Source organism: Rhea americana, unplaced genomic scaffold, assembly GCF_003343005.1.
Source record: "Rhea americana isolate MKP2758 unplaced genomic scaffold, rheAme1 scaffold_201, whole genome shotgun sequence".
NCBI lineage: Eukaryota > Metazoa > Chordata > Aves > Rheiformes > Rheidae > Rhea > Rhea americana.
The window spans coordinates 998,541-1,011,332 of NW_028186162.1; the positions used below are offsets into that span (position 1 = coordinate 998,541).

At 54.7% G+C, this 12,792-nt stretch overlaps 2 protein-coding genes across 2 annotated transcripts in view; both read right to left on the reverse strand.

Moving 5' to 3' along the window:
* The window catches only part of COMMD4 (COMM domain containing 4), a 5,926-nt gene extending 3,958 nt beyond the window's left edge, over nt 1-1,968 (reverse strand). Inside the window, exon 1 of the mRNA XM_085304016.1 lies at nt 1,906-1,968. Within this exon, the coding sequence (XP_085160142.1) occupies nt 1,906-1,968 (63 nt within the window). The remainder of the gene's footprint in view (nt 1-1,905) is intronic.
* Nucleotides 1,969-3,392: 1,424 nt separating this feature from the next.
* Nucleotides 3,393-10,573, reverse strand: LOC146596395 (uncharacterized). Its single transcript, XM_085304018.1, has 11 exons — nt 8,321-10,573; nt 7,733-7,791; nt 7,221-7,375; nt 6,679-6,800; nt 6,224-6,282; nt 5,691-5,827; nt 5,492-5,616; nt 4,935-4,993; nt 4,391-4,545; nt 3,840-3,949; nt 3,393-3,530 (listed from the first exon to the last, which is right to left on the reverse strand). Exons 1-11 carry the CDS (start codon nt 10,571-10,573, stop codon nt 3,393-3,395), a joined length of 3,372 nt encoding a protein of 1,123 aa, XP_085160144.1.
* Nucleotides 10,574-12,792: the final 2,219 nt, after the last annotated feature.

The window sequence follows — 12,792 nt, forward strand, 5'->3', positions numbered from 1 at the left end:
TGCGTGCGTGCTGCGTCACGTCCTCCGTGACAGGAAGTAAAAGCCGCCCCCGGATCTGCCGAGAAGCCCCAAATCCGGCTATGGCGGCGGCGCGCGGGCCCCGGCTGCTCCCCGGCTGCTCCGCCTTGATCCTCGCCTCGGGGGCGGCCCTGCGCCCGCGGGGATGCGGCCTGCGTCCGCCGCAGAGCGGGGGCGGCGGGCGGGGCGGGGGCAGATACGGGCCGGTCACGGGAGAGGCGGCTCCCGCGCGGCCTTGCGGTCGGCTCGCTCAGGGCGAGCCCGACAGCCGSTTGCCCGTGTGCCGGTCACGCAAGAGGGCGAACAGCAGGGTGCTGTAACGTGACGTGCGTTTATTGCCAGGATATGAATACTATGCAATATTCATTTATTTGCTTTTTTTTTGGGGGGGGGGGACATCTATAAACAAAGCCACTTAAAACGTAAGTAGAAAAGTGGGACATTTATTTTATCAAAAGTTGCACCAAACAATCRTCTGCAGCAACGAACGAACAGCCAGTGCTTGGCCCTTGGAGAACTTCACCTTTTAAATTGTCAGCTGCAAATGTTTTCTGCACRTGTGAGTGCAGGTATCTGTATTGCTGGCTGGAGAGGCTGCTGTGTCTCCTGGATATTGGAGCTGCTTAGCTGAGGAGTCTAAAAGATTAAAAAAATAAAAGGTGTTCCCAACCCTTCTGTGCCCCAAAGTGAAGCCCTTCCCAGCAAGGCGTTTGGCAGCACTGATAAACTGCCCTTCAATTTTTGAAGAACATTTTTGAAGGCATTACAGAAGCTGTGCAATTTCCCAGGGAGAGGCGGGGAGAGAGAGCGCACAAGCAAGGCAAGTTTCCTCTGAGCAAGTGGCCTGTTTTGTACATGGTCCTGACTGTAAATCAGCCCCTCTCCCACACCGCTGGCCTCAGYAGGGGAAAGGGACACGTTTCACTTGAGCTGCGTGCTAGGAGCGTGCCAGCTCCTGTCATCCACCTCAGTGTGTGCTGCCCAGGACGAGGGAGGGAGGAAAACTAACCCACTCACAGACAAGCAGCTCGTCAATGCTTGCTTTTCCAGATGCACTGCAAAACCACAGGCACAGCTGGAAACAGCTGTGACACAGCCCAAAGACGAGCACCAGAAGCTGAATTTGCATTTACAGGTGGAAGACACCAGTCACCATCATGCAATAGTCCCAAATATTTAACAGTGGCTCTTTAGTACCTACCTTCGCAGTGTAAAAGGACACTGGGCAGCAGGGCACTGCCACCCCTGGGCTGCTGCATGCTTAGGTTTGGGCTTAGTTGGCTGGAAAGGAGCGTGTGTGCACGTGCRTTAAAGCAGAAGACACCTCGACGCCCAGGGAGGCTGCGTGCATCTCCGAYTGCCTAGAGCCAGCGACGAGGCTGCCGCTGATGCTGCAAACGTTGACGCTGCAGCAGCGCGCAGACTGGAGAGCCCGGCTGACACAGGCCAGTTGCAATGTAACTTGCCCAGCAAGCAAAGAGCAGGCAGCGCGCGAACAGCAGCGGGGACAGCGCCGGCATTAGCAGTGTAGCTAGGTGAAGACGACGCTGCGAGCCCTTCTGCTGGGGCTGGAGACAGGACTGATGTGAAGACCACAATCTCTGGCAGACAGCTGCTCAGGCTCGCTGCCTCCCTGGTCAGCAGGGCCACCCCCACACCAGTGCATTAGCTTGAGAGCCCTGGAGCCCACAGGCTGAGCAGCACAAGGTGGCAGAGGGGCTGACCAGCACCTTCCATGGAGACGTGGCCAGGCTCAGGAGACTGGGASCAGGACACTGCCAGTTGGGCACCATGTCCATCAGGGCAGACATCATGATGAGGTGCTCCAGTATGCCTTTGAGAGGCAACGGATGGAGARGAGCAGCAGACACCTTAGCAACAGGTCACCTTCAGGCATTCATCCAGGCTGGGCACTGGTGGTCCCTGCTGGCCCTGCAGCACCAGCCCCATTGGGGCTTACCTTGCTACTGCAGGACACTAGACAAAAAAAAAAAAAAAAAAAAAAAAAAAAAAAAAAAAAAGCCACTCCTGGCCTCAGGATCCACAGGGTGTTCAGCCAGGGAGCACTAACCTGGAGCTGTCTAGCCCTGTGCAGAGTTTCCTGCAGAAAGCTTATGAGACAAAACACTTGCAYATCCATGAGCATAACAAGACTTCCCTCAGGTGGGAGGCATGCACAAGTGTCCTCCGTCAGTGCTGGCACCCACTGCTTTGGCTCCTGCAGCTTCTGCCAGGGCTTGCAGCACCCATGACCTTCACAACTTGCTGAGCTAGTCATTTGCCCTGGTGACATTCAGCTGCCAAACAGCCCCATCATGTCATTTCTAGATGGGCCAGAGCACAGCAGGTTTTTCCCTCCCCCTTTTCCCCTCCCCCTCTTTATTTCAGTTTGTTTTTTCCCAGCTGACATTTCACAATTGTCTTGAACAATTTGTTGGAATTCCCCCCTCTTTTTTGCATGCTTTCTTGCATCAGCTCAGAGCAGTTAGTTCCTTCCTGTGCCTTGGTGTTAGTGTCACTTCTAGAAAAATAAGCATTTGAGGAGAATTCTGCAGAACTGTTTCCTTCTTCCCTTCTAACTGCAGAACTGGCCCCTTTGAACAAAAGGTAAAAACCAGAGGACCATGTGCTCCAGGGCAAATACCGTCAAAGCAAGGAGGTGATTCATTTCCAGAGAAGCTCACAGTCACAGCCTGGGCTCCAGCAAGAGAAACTTGCCCAAGGTGAGAGGCAGAGGACAGTGAGCTGTCCCTCCATAGCCCTCAACCACGCTCACCAGGAGCGGGGAGGTCACAGCTCTTATCCCTGTAGAGCCATATCTTGGGCAAGGGCCACGTGGGGCAGGTAGCAAAGCCCGCCCCAGTGAGAGCGAGCTTTCCACACCACGGAAAGGGGGCAAAGGATGACTGCAGCTGACTGAGGTTTTTATAAACAGTTTAATAATGTTAAAGATAGAGAGGTGTTCTTTCATACCCCAGAGACAACCTGCACCTTTAGAGAGCAATAGACAGTTTGAGCTGAARCAGGGGCAGCTTTCCAGCATCTCCCTCTGCACAAGCACCTTTTCGGACTCCACAGCAGAAGCCCATCTAGGGTGTCTTCTCTCAGGCAGAGCTTTTTTGCCATTGTGTATGAGCATCCTCACCACCCTGCTGGCAAGGAGAGGAAGAAGTCACTGCACCCAAAGTCACAGCTCCAAAAGCAGCGGGAGAACTCAGGTGCTCCTTGCCATGGAGGGGCCCTGAGCAGTGTAGAGCCCACAGGCTCCAATGCCACTGTCTCCAGCAGGTCCAACACYCCACTGACACTGCTAGCAAAGGGCTCAGTGCTGTGCCAAAGGCACAGAAACAAGTTCAAGGAAATATTTGCCCCTTCTAAAGGCCACTTACCTCTCCAGAAGCTGCCCAGAATCCTTGGTTCTCCATTTCCAGGGTCTGGGTCCCAGCTTCAGGGTCTCTTCTGTCCCAGAGGGCTGCCACATCCTGCCAGCCAAGCCTCTTGGTCCTCAGGCACTGCAGAGGAGAGCACCGCAGCCRCCCTAGCAGCACCGATACGCCTGCTCCCTGCCCTGAGCTCTCCCCAGAGGGGAGGCTGGTTCGCTGCCGCTTGCCTCCCCTGCTGGTCTTCACTCCAGCCATGCCGCAGTCCTGAGCAGGGCTGTGACATTAGGCCACAGTGGCTTCTGCAAAGCTATTTGCCTCTGCATTAAGCAATACAGCCCTCACTCTGCCACCCTCTAGGGTCAATGCTGGAGCCTAGATAGCTACAGAGACCTCAGCACTTGCATCACTGCAGAGGAGATGGACTAATATTACCCTTACCACCAGCAAGATGATGGGAATAGTGATGATGCCAAGGCCACATATGACAATGATCACCACTCCATACTCAGGAAAGCCCAGATCAGCAGGGGGAGGCTCCAGGGTGTCCTCTAGAGTAGAGCACAACAGTTAACAGCATTCCTGCACAGTACCAAAGCTCTACCCAGTGTTACCGCAGTCATCCACTCTCCTGTGGGGGCACAGCAGGGTATAAATGGTGCCAGCAACATCTTTAGTCAACACCCTCACATCCTTTTTTAGACAACTCTTCCCCCTGCCACTGCAGCCTTCAGCAGACCTGTCTCTCCAGCTCCAATTCCCGCAGGCTGCGCAGAGGGACAGCRGAGCGTGGTACCAGCACTGTGCTTCCAGCCTTGCTCGGATCAACCATCGCAAGCTGAGTTCTGCCTCCACGTCAGCCCAGACATGTCACACTCCCTTTTGATAACAGGAAGCACGATACGCTCTGGATCTAATTCAGCTCACCCTGCAAACAGCTATGAGCTACGGAAAAGTACCTTCCCCCCCCCCCACATGCAGGGAAAGCTTACCTCCCACTGCAAGAGAGTATGGGTCCACCTGGAAGCCTGAACCTGCCAAAGCCTTGTCTGGCCCAACTGAGACAGCAAGTGCCTCCAAAACCTCCAGGCTAGTTGGAGCAGGGTGCTGGAAGATCACATCCCCRTGACAGATCAAGGAGCCAGGCCTGTGGACAGGGGTAGAACAGCTCCAGCAGCTGCCAGCCTCACCGTGACCTGGCCCACACTTCCTGCGGGTTTCACTCAAGTGTCCCCTCACTCAGCTATRAAGCATTAAATTAGCATCTGCTTTTTGTCATGTTAGGGACATCCCTGGGAGTCTAGGAAGCTACTCCTCAGACAGTTACACTGGGCAGTTCAAAAGCCTGTAGTTAAACACCTGTTTGAGYTCATCTGCCTGCTGCAAACCCTTCTAGGGCTGAGGCAATAGGCCTGAAGCTGGGATCTGTTGGATAGCGTGTGTCAACATTCAGGGGAGACTTCCCCGGATCTACACCCTCTGCTCCTCCCTCCAGTTTCTCCACATAAGTCTTTCTGACTCAGTGCTCCTACTCACAGGAATCCTCTTATGACCACTTGCAGGAAGTTCCTGTGGTCCCTCAGGGCTCTTCCCACCTGCAAAAGAGTCTTCACTCAGCTCCCTCCAGCCTTTGAGCTTTTTCCCCCAGCCAGATCACCACTTTCATAGCACTAAGGCAGCTGGGACCATCTGTGGTCTTACAGCACCTCCAGGTCCCTAGCTGCAGTGTGGCCTGGACTACTGAAGTACTATCCGCAGCAAGAGAGCATCCTAGCACTGGAGTCCCCCCCYAGCACTGGGGGTGGTGTCCTAGCAYGGGATAGGTCACAGCAGAGCTCCTTCTCCACACAGGAGGCATTTATCAAACGCTCTTAGCTGCCACACTTGTTCTAGAAGAGTTTCCTTGATCTTTCGGAGCAAAGGCTTCAAGGACCTCAGAGCTCCAGATCTTGCTCTTTCTGCATGTTTCAGCCATGGTCCTGGAGCTATAAGGGTCTRGTTTGGACAATCAGGGAGCATTTCCTTTCCTCCAGCCCCAGTAGCCTCCTTTCCCTCAGAGGACRCTGCCCCCCACTCCCACCAGCCACACCTACCACATCACCAAGCTCTCTTGTGAGCTCCTGGTACTCTACAGAAAGTGGATCCAGAAGGTCCTCACTAAAGTGTCTGTTGATGACTAAGAAGGAGACTGGGTAAGCCTTCAGATGAAGCCTGGCTCCTGAGGAGAAAAAAACCCCACTGTTAGATGACTGTCCCTGGCTGCAAGCCCTGCCACAGAGGGACTGTCCTTACCCTCCACTGAGAGGGACATCAGGTCCACAGAGCAGGTTGCGAGAGCCTTCAGGGCTTGCAGAACCTTTGCGATATCAGCATGGACAACTGAGTCCAGATAGACCTCTCCACTGATCTCCAGGTCCCCTCTGAGGTTTCTAAGGAGACAGAATGGCTCTAAGCAAGGCAGGAAGGCTAGAAACAGGCACAGAAGCRATAACCAAGTGACGAGCCACTGCGTCAGGATCAGCGCTCCAGTTTCCCATACTCAGGAAGGGAGAGAGTTTTATTTGATACCAGCTGCACATCACCATAGTCCCTGTCTTTACAGGGAGGGGAACCTTCCTGAGACAGCCTGAGACACGTAGAGGCATGTCCAGCAGCACAGCAAGGGCAGCTGTGAGGAGACCTTCCCCAGGTTTCCTAGGGCAGGAAAACCTGACCCTTCCCATCTTTGCAGCATTACTAATTGGCTGCTGAGTGCCTTATACAGCACAGGGTGAAGTGACTGACGCTTTTATTAAAGAGCTCTGGAGAGGAGTAATCTCCCATACCTGATCTGGGCAATAGTGAAGTTCCTCACGTGGTACAGGGTGCTGAGTGACTGGATCACCTATAGGAAGGTGAGACAACAACGCATACCTCACTTCTGCTTTCAAGGGGCGTTATACTACTTCACAGAAAGCCAGGTAGCCAGCCTATGTTTTCTTGCCAATAGGCCAAGTTCCCAGCATCAGCCTTTGGACGGGCCACCAGTATTCCCCCCTATATCCTCTGCTGCCAGCTGCAGGTTCTCCAGTAATGGATGCCTTCCTTTAAGAGGCCTCAAATATCCAAGTATCCCTTTGCCCAGAGGTAAAGATCACTAGTGAGACAGACAAGTGTTGTCCCTCCTCGCAGGAGCTGCTCAGTGCCTGTCTCCCTTCTCCCCATCTCACTCCAGTTCAACATGGAGACCCCAGAGTGTAGGGGCATCCAGTCTCAGCATGCAGACCAAGACCTGACCTACCTCACTGATTAGTCTGTCCAGAGGGTCTGTCCTGCCCATTCCATCAGATACAACAGAGCCAAGTTGAAGAGCAGTAAGAGAGACGGACAACTTCTCTGGGTCCAGGTTCTCCAGGCTGAAGCCTAAAGGATTTTAGAAGACTCATGCCCTTACCTTTTCTACCTTGCCTGGGAGAAATCAGTCAGTCTCGCTTTCAGTGGGTGCTAGAGAAGAACACTAAAGCCAGAGATGGTCAGCTAAGCCAAAATCAAGACCTAACCCTTTTGTGAGAAGGGCTTCGGATATACAGCTGCCTCCCAGAGCAGAAGCAGGTCAAGGAGGGGAAATCAAAGAGTTTAGCAGTAGTAGTGGGCCATACAGATACAGCTACTGCAGAGAGTCTCCAGTACCCTTTGTGCTGAGGAGTTTTACATGGGTCAAGAGAAAGCTAAGTGAAAAAGAGAAGACTGAGATCCAAGCTAGTCAGGCTTCAGCTTTGAGGGACCTGTAGGGAACAGACTTATTAGCAGCTGTCCTGCTGCTGCAGGAGCCCCTTGGCTTACCACTTGACTGGATGGACTGTGGCTCCAGTTGCCAACTGAAGGCATCTCTCCTTCTGCTCACTTCAGTGACGATTGTACGGATAAGGTGAGAGTTTGTCGGAACAGGACTGTCCCTTCTGAATAGAGCCTCCCCTCGCACAGTGACAGAGCCATTCCTAAGGAGGACATGAGCTAAGAAAGCCTGATCCAAATGCATGTGCTTTGCATAGGTCCCAGACAAGGAAGCTCCGCTCCCTTTTGGGAGAAGGTTACAAGGCACATCAGCTCAGCATGGGTAGCCTAGGTGGCATACCCCACCTAGGGAGCTCTAGGTGCCAAGCTCCTGGGAAGCTTTGTCTGGAGTCAATGGCACTTTTGACCAGGGATCCATTGGAAGATGATCCTGGGGAGGGAACATAGCCCCTCACAAGAGCTGCTCGCTTTCTCTGGAGCATTTCGCTAGATAAAGCCCTTCCACCAACCCAAGCCCATCCATCTCAATCTGTTGCCCCAGAGCAGAGTGGTATACTCACAGAAACTCAAGGATATTTGCTTGGACGAAGGTCTCATAGGTAGACAACATTTTGTTTAGCTAGAAGAAATATCAGTCAGTTGAGAAGCATTTGCAAGATCCCCAGTATAAGCGGGACATGTATCAGGATGCAGGCAATAAAAATATTGCTGGAAAGGGAAGTCAGCTTGGCTTGCCCTGGGTAGGGCAGGCTGGTGACTCCAGGAGTGCCATGGCCTCTAAAACTAGGATGAATGAGCTAGCCTAGCCAGGGCTCCAGACAGCCCAAGACAAGCCTAGGAAAGCAGTCAGAGGAAACATCTCCATCRCCAACACAGCATGTGATGGCCCCACTATCTGCACAAGGTCAGGGGAGTCCAGTCCCACCTCAGACCAAGCATCCAGGTTTATTTCTAGTRCAGTAGTGCCAGGACTTACTGAGCTGAGGGGGAAGGTGTCTCCACCACACATGGTGGGAGACTATAAGGAACAGCTGGGCACAGTAGCTTTTCAGCTACTTTGCTCAGTCCCATTCATCCAGAACAGGAGACATCTCCACAGAGAGGGTAAGGTCCACTAGCCAGCTCTGGTGGAGTCAGTCCACACTTACCATCAGTGTCACTTCTTTCTCAAGCTTCTTGTAGCTCTCTGAAGACTTGCTGCTCAGAGCCTCAGTGTAAGCAACACCTGTGAGCCTGAACTGCAAAGGCAACGCATGCACAGGGAGAGGCTGTGCAGGAGAGAGGAGCCCAGGGGCCTGGGACACAGGGGGCTTTGCCTCAGGGGAGCCCAGCTGCTTTGCAGTCATGAGCTCAGCAGGGGGTGCAGCTGCAGTGAAGCTTTCTCCTGCAGGCACTGGTCTGGTTGCTGCAGAGAGATCCTCTCCAGCTGTGAAGGGGTGCAGTGAGGCCACAGCCAGGTGAGTGCCCACAGACTGAGTGTCAGACATGAATCCTGTTGGTGCAGTCATAGTCTGAGAGGTTAGCAGAGATCCAGGGCCATGTACAGCTCTCATGGAAGCTGACACAGAAGACAGAGATGAGAAAACCTTTGTGCYGGTCTGGAACGCAGTCCTGGCCTCATGCTGACGCACTGGAGTAGGCTGTTTCAAGCCAGGAGGAGGCACAGAGCTCCAAGTAACAAAAGTGGGCTCTAGGGGTCCTGATGGAGCAACAGCTGCATCTGCTGAAGACATTCTGGGCTTCCCACTTGTGGCACCTTCTGCCTCAGCTGCCTCTCCAGGCAGCAGGCTTCTCTTTGCCACCTCTGTGGCCAAATGTGTAACCTGGTGTTGCCCTGGAGTCACTGCAGTGGGCCCAGCCTCATACGTTACTGTAGGAGGGATTGTGGGGAAGRGCTTGGGATGCAGAAAAGGCCTCTCAGTAGGTGGACTCAGGGAGGAGCTATCTGTCACACCTGCAGCTTTTGGCAAGGGGGAAGCCACCGCAGCAGTTCCCACCTCATAGGAGGTTTTGGACACTCTGGGCTCTGAGACAGCATCAAGGGCTGCCAAGCTCACTCCAGCTACAGGATCACCTGCCGCTCCGAGGCCCCTCATCAGAGGGGAGGAGGAAGGTCCGTCAGTAGACATAGACAGGATATGCTTTGCAGAGTGGGAAGACGGATTGCCTGGTTTCTCTAAGGTGTCAGCAGGTCCTCTGAACTCTTCTGCAGCATGGAAGGGAGGCAGCACTTGCAGGCGCTTGACACCATGTGTAGCTGACGTGGCACTGGGAGGTGATGCAGAGATAGCAGCCAGAAGGCCAGACCCATTTCTCAGCGCCTTGACCAAGATGGTGTCCTCTAGCAGAGCAGCTTCTCCATGCAGGAAGCTATCAGTGGGATGTGTGCCCCAGGTCCTCTTAGATTTCACAGAGGGATGTGCCCACATAGTGCCAGGATGCATTTCAGCCAAACTAGGCGTCCTTTCTGATGGCAAAGGTGAAAGCCCCCCTGGAAGGAGTACAAGCTCAGAAGCATCAGTGTGGTCTTCATCCACAGCTAGGCCAGGAAGGCTGGTTGAACGGCTGGAGGAGCGCTGGCCGGGGCTTGCCATCACTACTTGCTTCTGCCCTTTACAACTCCAGCAGCCCATCAGCAGGGATTGAGTACCTGCCAGTATCTCTGTTGAGCCTGCATCTGACAGGGCATCAGATTGGACACGAGCCTTCTTAGCAACCCCTTCTTCAGGTGAGGTCAGTTGTGTGGGCATCATTTCCAGCAGTTCAGTTCCTGCATCCACAGTAGSCTTCTCAGTCCCTGCAGAGGCACTGGAGGGAGCTGCAGCCAAGCAGGGAGCTTGCAGTAGCGCTGGGGCTGCAGGAGTCAGCTCCTCTGCCAGGGATCTGGGCTGAGGTGCCAGGAGAGTATGAGATGTTGACAGACCAGCAGTATCCCCTGCTAGTGTCCCCACACTCAGTCCTTCAGCATCTGTACTGTGATACAAGTCTCCTTCAACTCCTAAGATGCCTGCAGAGCCCACCAGTGCCCTCTCAGGTTGCTGCATTGCTGGGGAGGTACCTGGTTCCTGATGCACTGCCACCAAGTTGTCACTCACCCTAGTCTGGGAGGGTTTTAAGCCTAGCTGAGGAGGAGAAAGAGGCAGGGAGGCAGGAGGAGCCCAGGACAGGGCAGCCAGAGACCCCATGCAGTATGGGAGTGCAGTAGCAGATAGGCAGACAGCCAGCACCAGGAGAGCTTTGCATCTCAGCCCACTAGCAGCAGCAGCCACATCCACAGCAGGACACAGAGCTGTAGCTCCATCCCCCTCTCTCCYGCTCCAGCATGCCATCTTTGGCTGTAGGGCAGTAGCATCAGCAGGGTTTGGTGGTCCTGCACCCCAACTCTGCTTGGGGGATCCCATGGCGAGAGCTCAGCTGTAAAGAGTTGCAACAGAAGCCTTAGGTTGGGTCCCATCAAGAGCCCCACATTGGTGCCCCCTCACCAGGAGGGGCCTGCCTGGCCACCCCAACCTTTTCCCAGAGCACCCACAAGCCAGGCTGGTGCTGAGCTGTGGCCCTGGCAGCCCAGCACACCACAGCAAGGGTCTGGCTGCAGCAGTGGGGAAAGCCAGAGCCAGTGAGGACAAGACATACCACTGCCGGGACATCTCAGGCTCCAGCTGCACTAAGGGACTTTTCTGTCTCAGGAACACTTGTGCCAAGCCTCAGCATCAGGTGTTCACCCTCCCAAGAGTCTGCAAGGCTCCTGTTTCAGAGGCCTCTAACAAGTCTTGGACTCAGACATTACCTCATCCCCCACCTGGGCCCCCTACCTTCACTCAGACAGCCTCATGGGGGCAGATGTCACCCTTACAGCCCTTCTCCTTCCAGCCTCTGCCACTAGGCTGGGGCAGTCCCCCYGCAGCTTTCTGCTGCAGCTTCTCCTGCACCCAGCTCACATCCTCCTGCCCCCCTACACCAGTGCAAACCCACAGCCCTTCTCCACCAAACCCCCCCAGCACAGTACAGCACAAGCTGCACCCTCCCAAGCCCAAGCCCACCCCTGAAGCAGCACACTCCTACCTGGCAGTACCCAGGCAGAGGAGAGAGCACAACCCCCCAGCCCCAGCCCCGGGCTTTTATCCCCTTTCCCTGCCCCTGGCCCGGCAGGCTGGATCCCAGCTGAGCCCCATCAACACTCTAACCCATTTGCACTTCCCCAGGTGAYGCTGTTCCCAGCCTGGGGGCCTCCCACTTCCCTCTGCTCCTCATTAAGCCTTGGCACACGAAGGGTTTTCCCTGGCTGTTTCTGCAGGCAGGTTGTTGTTCCCCGAGCATCATCCCCAGGCACCGCGATTGCCCAGACAAGGCTCCGCCGAGATAGGCGAGGGACTGGAAGGGGAAACCCATCGTTTAGGATGCAAACACCRAGCGGGGGCTTGAAGGCAGCTGCGTGCTGCTGCTGCTCCCCGGGCAGGCAAGGGAGCCTCCGCACCGCCTCCAGCCCCCCGAGAGGGCTGCGGAGCAGCAGGGACGAGCACGGGGCCGCCTCCGCTGCTCCCCGACCTGCCGCCGGCTCCGACCGCGACGCTGCYTCCCGCCCGCGCCGGCGAGCGGACACCGAAGCAAGGCGCTCCAAAACGAGCCCCAAAAAACACTTTAATGGGGTGAGGCACCTCTTAAAACTCATATTCTTACAAAACGTTTAAATAAAGTGAAAGAGCATTCTTCCAGGGAACTTTATATATATATATATATATATATATATGTGTGTGTGTGTGTGTATATATATATATATATATAAAATTACAACATTATTAACAAATACAGCTTTCCGACTCGCTTTCCGACGCTGCTCGCAGACTCGGCGCGGCGAGGGAGAGCAAGGAGAGGAGCGGAGCGCCGCCGACGTCCCGGGCACCTGCGCGCTCGGTGCGTCCCGCCGGAAAGCCCAACCGCCGAGCGACGCAGCAGCCGCTGCCTCCCGAAGCTGGAAAACCCCAAACCCGGCTACGGCGAGTCTGGGCTACGGTTTGGGTTGATCTTTTTGTTTTTTTTTTCCATTTTCTTAGTTTAAAATAAATACTTCCTGTAGTGAAAAAAAAAAAAAATCTCATCTTTACTCGTTGCTCCGCTCCCTGCGACAGCTGGAAACACCTGAGTGTTGAGTTTCTAAGGCCTCTGCTCCGGTCCGTACGCCTGCAGCGCTCTTCGCTGGCCGCTGCTGGYGGCACGGGGAGACCCCCGCACCCCGAAACGCGCTGGGAGGGGAGCGATCTCCTTTCGGGGGCCTCTCGCGGCGCCCGGCCCCCTCTCCTTCCCCTCCGCCCCCGGGCAGGGGCGCTGCCGGTCGCCGCTCTTCGGTCAAGTATCGAGGATCGTCCCCAAATCACACGTCCCCGAAGTTTTCTTTGGGGCCATCGGGGCTCTGYGCTGTGACGCTCCTGGGGTTTGTTTTTGTTAGCTGTCATAGTCTCTTAAAAACATTTTGAAGCCGCTTTTGGATGTGATTCGGGAGTGGAGCCCTCGCGCAGAGCAGCACCTCTCGCTCCACCTCGGTCCGGCGCAGCGAAAAGGCGAAGCCGTAGGTTTAAATAAACAAAACAAGTATAAATTACTATTTTCTTTTTTCTTAAAAAAA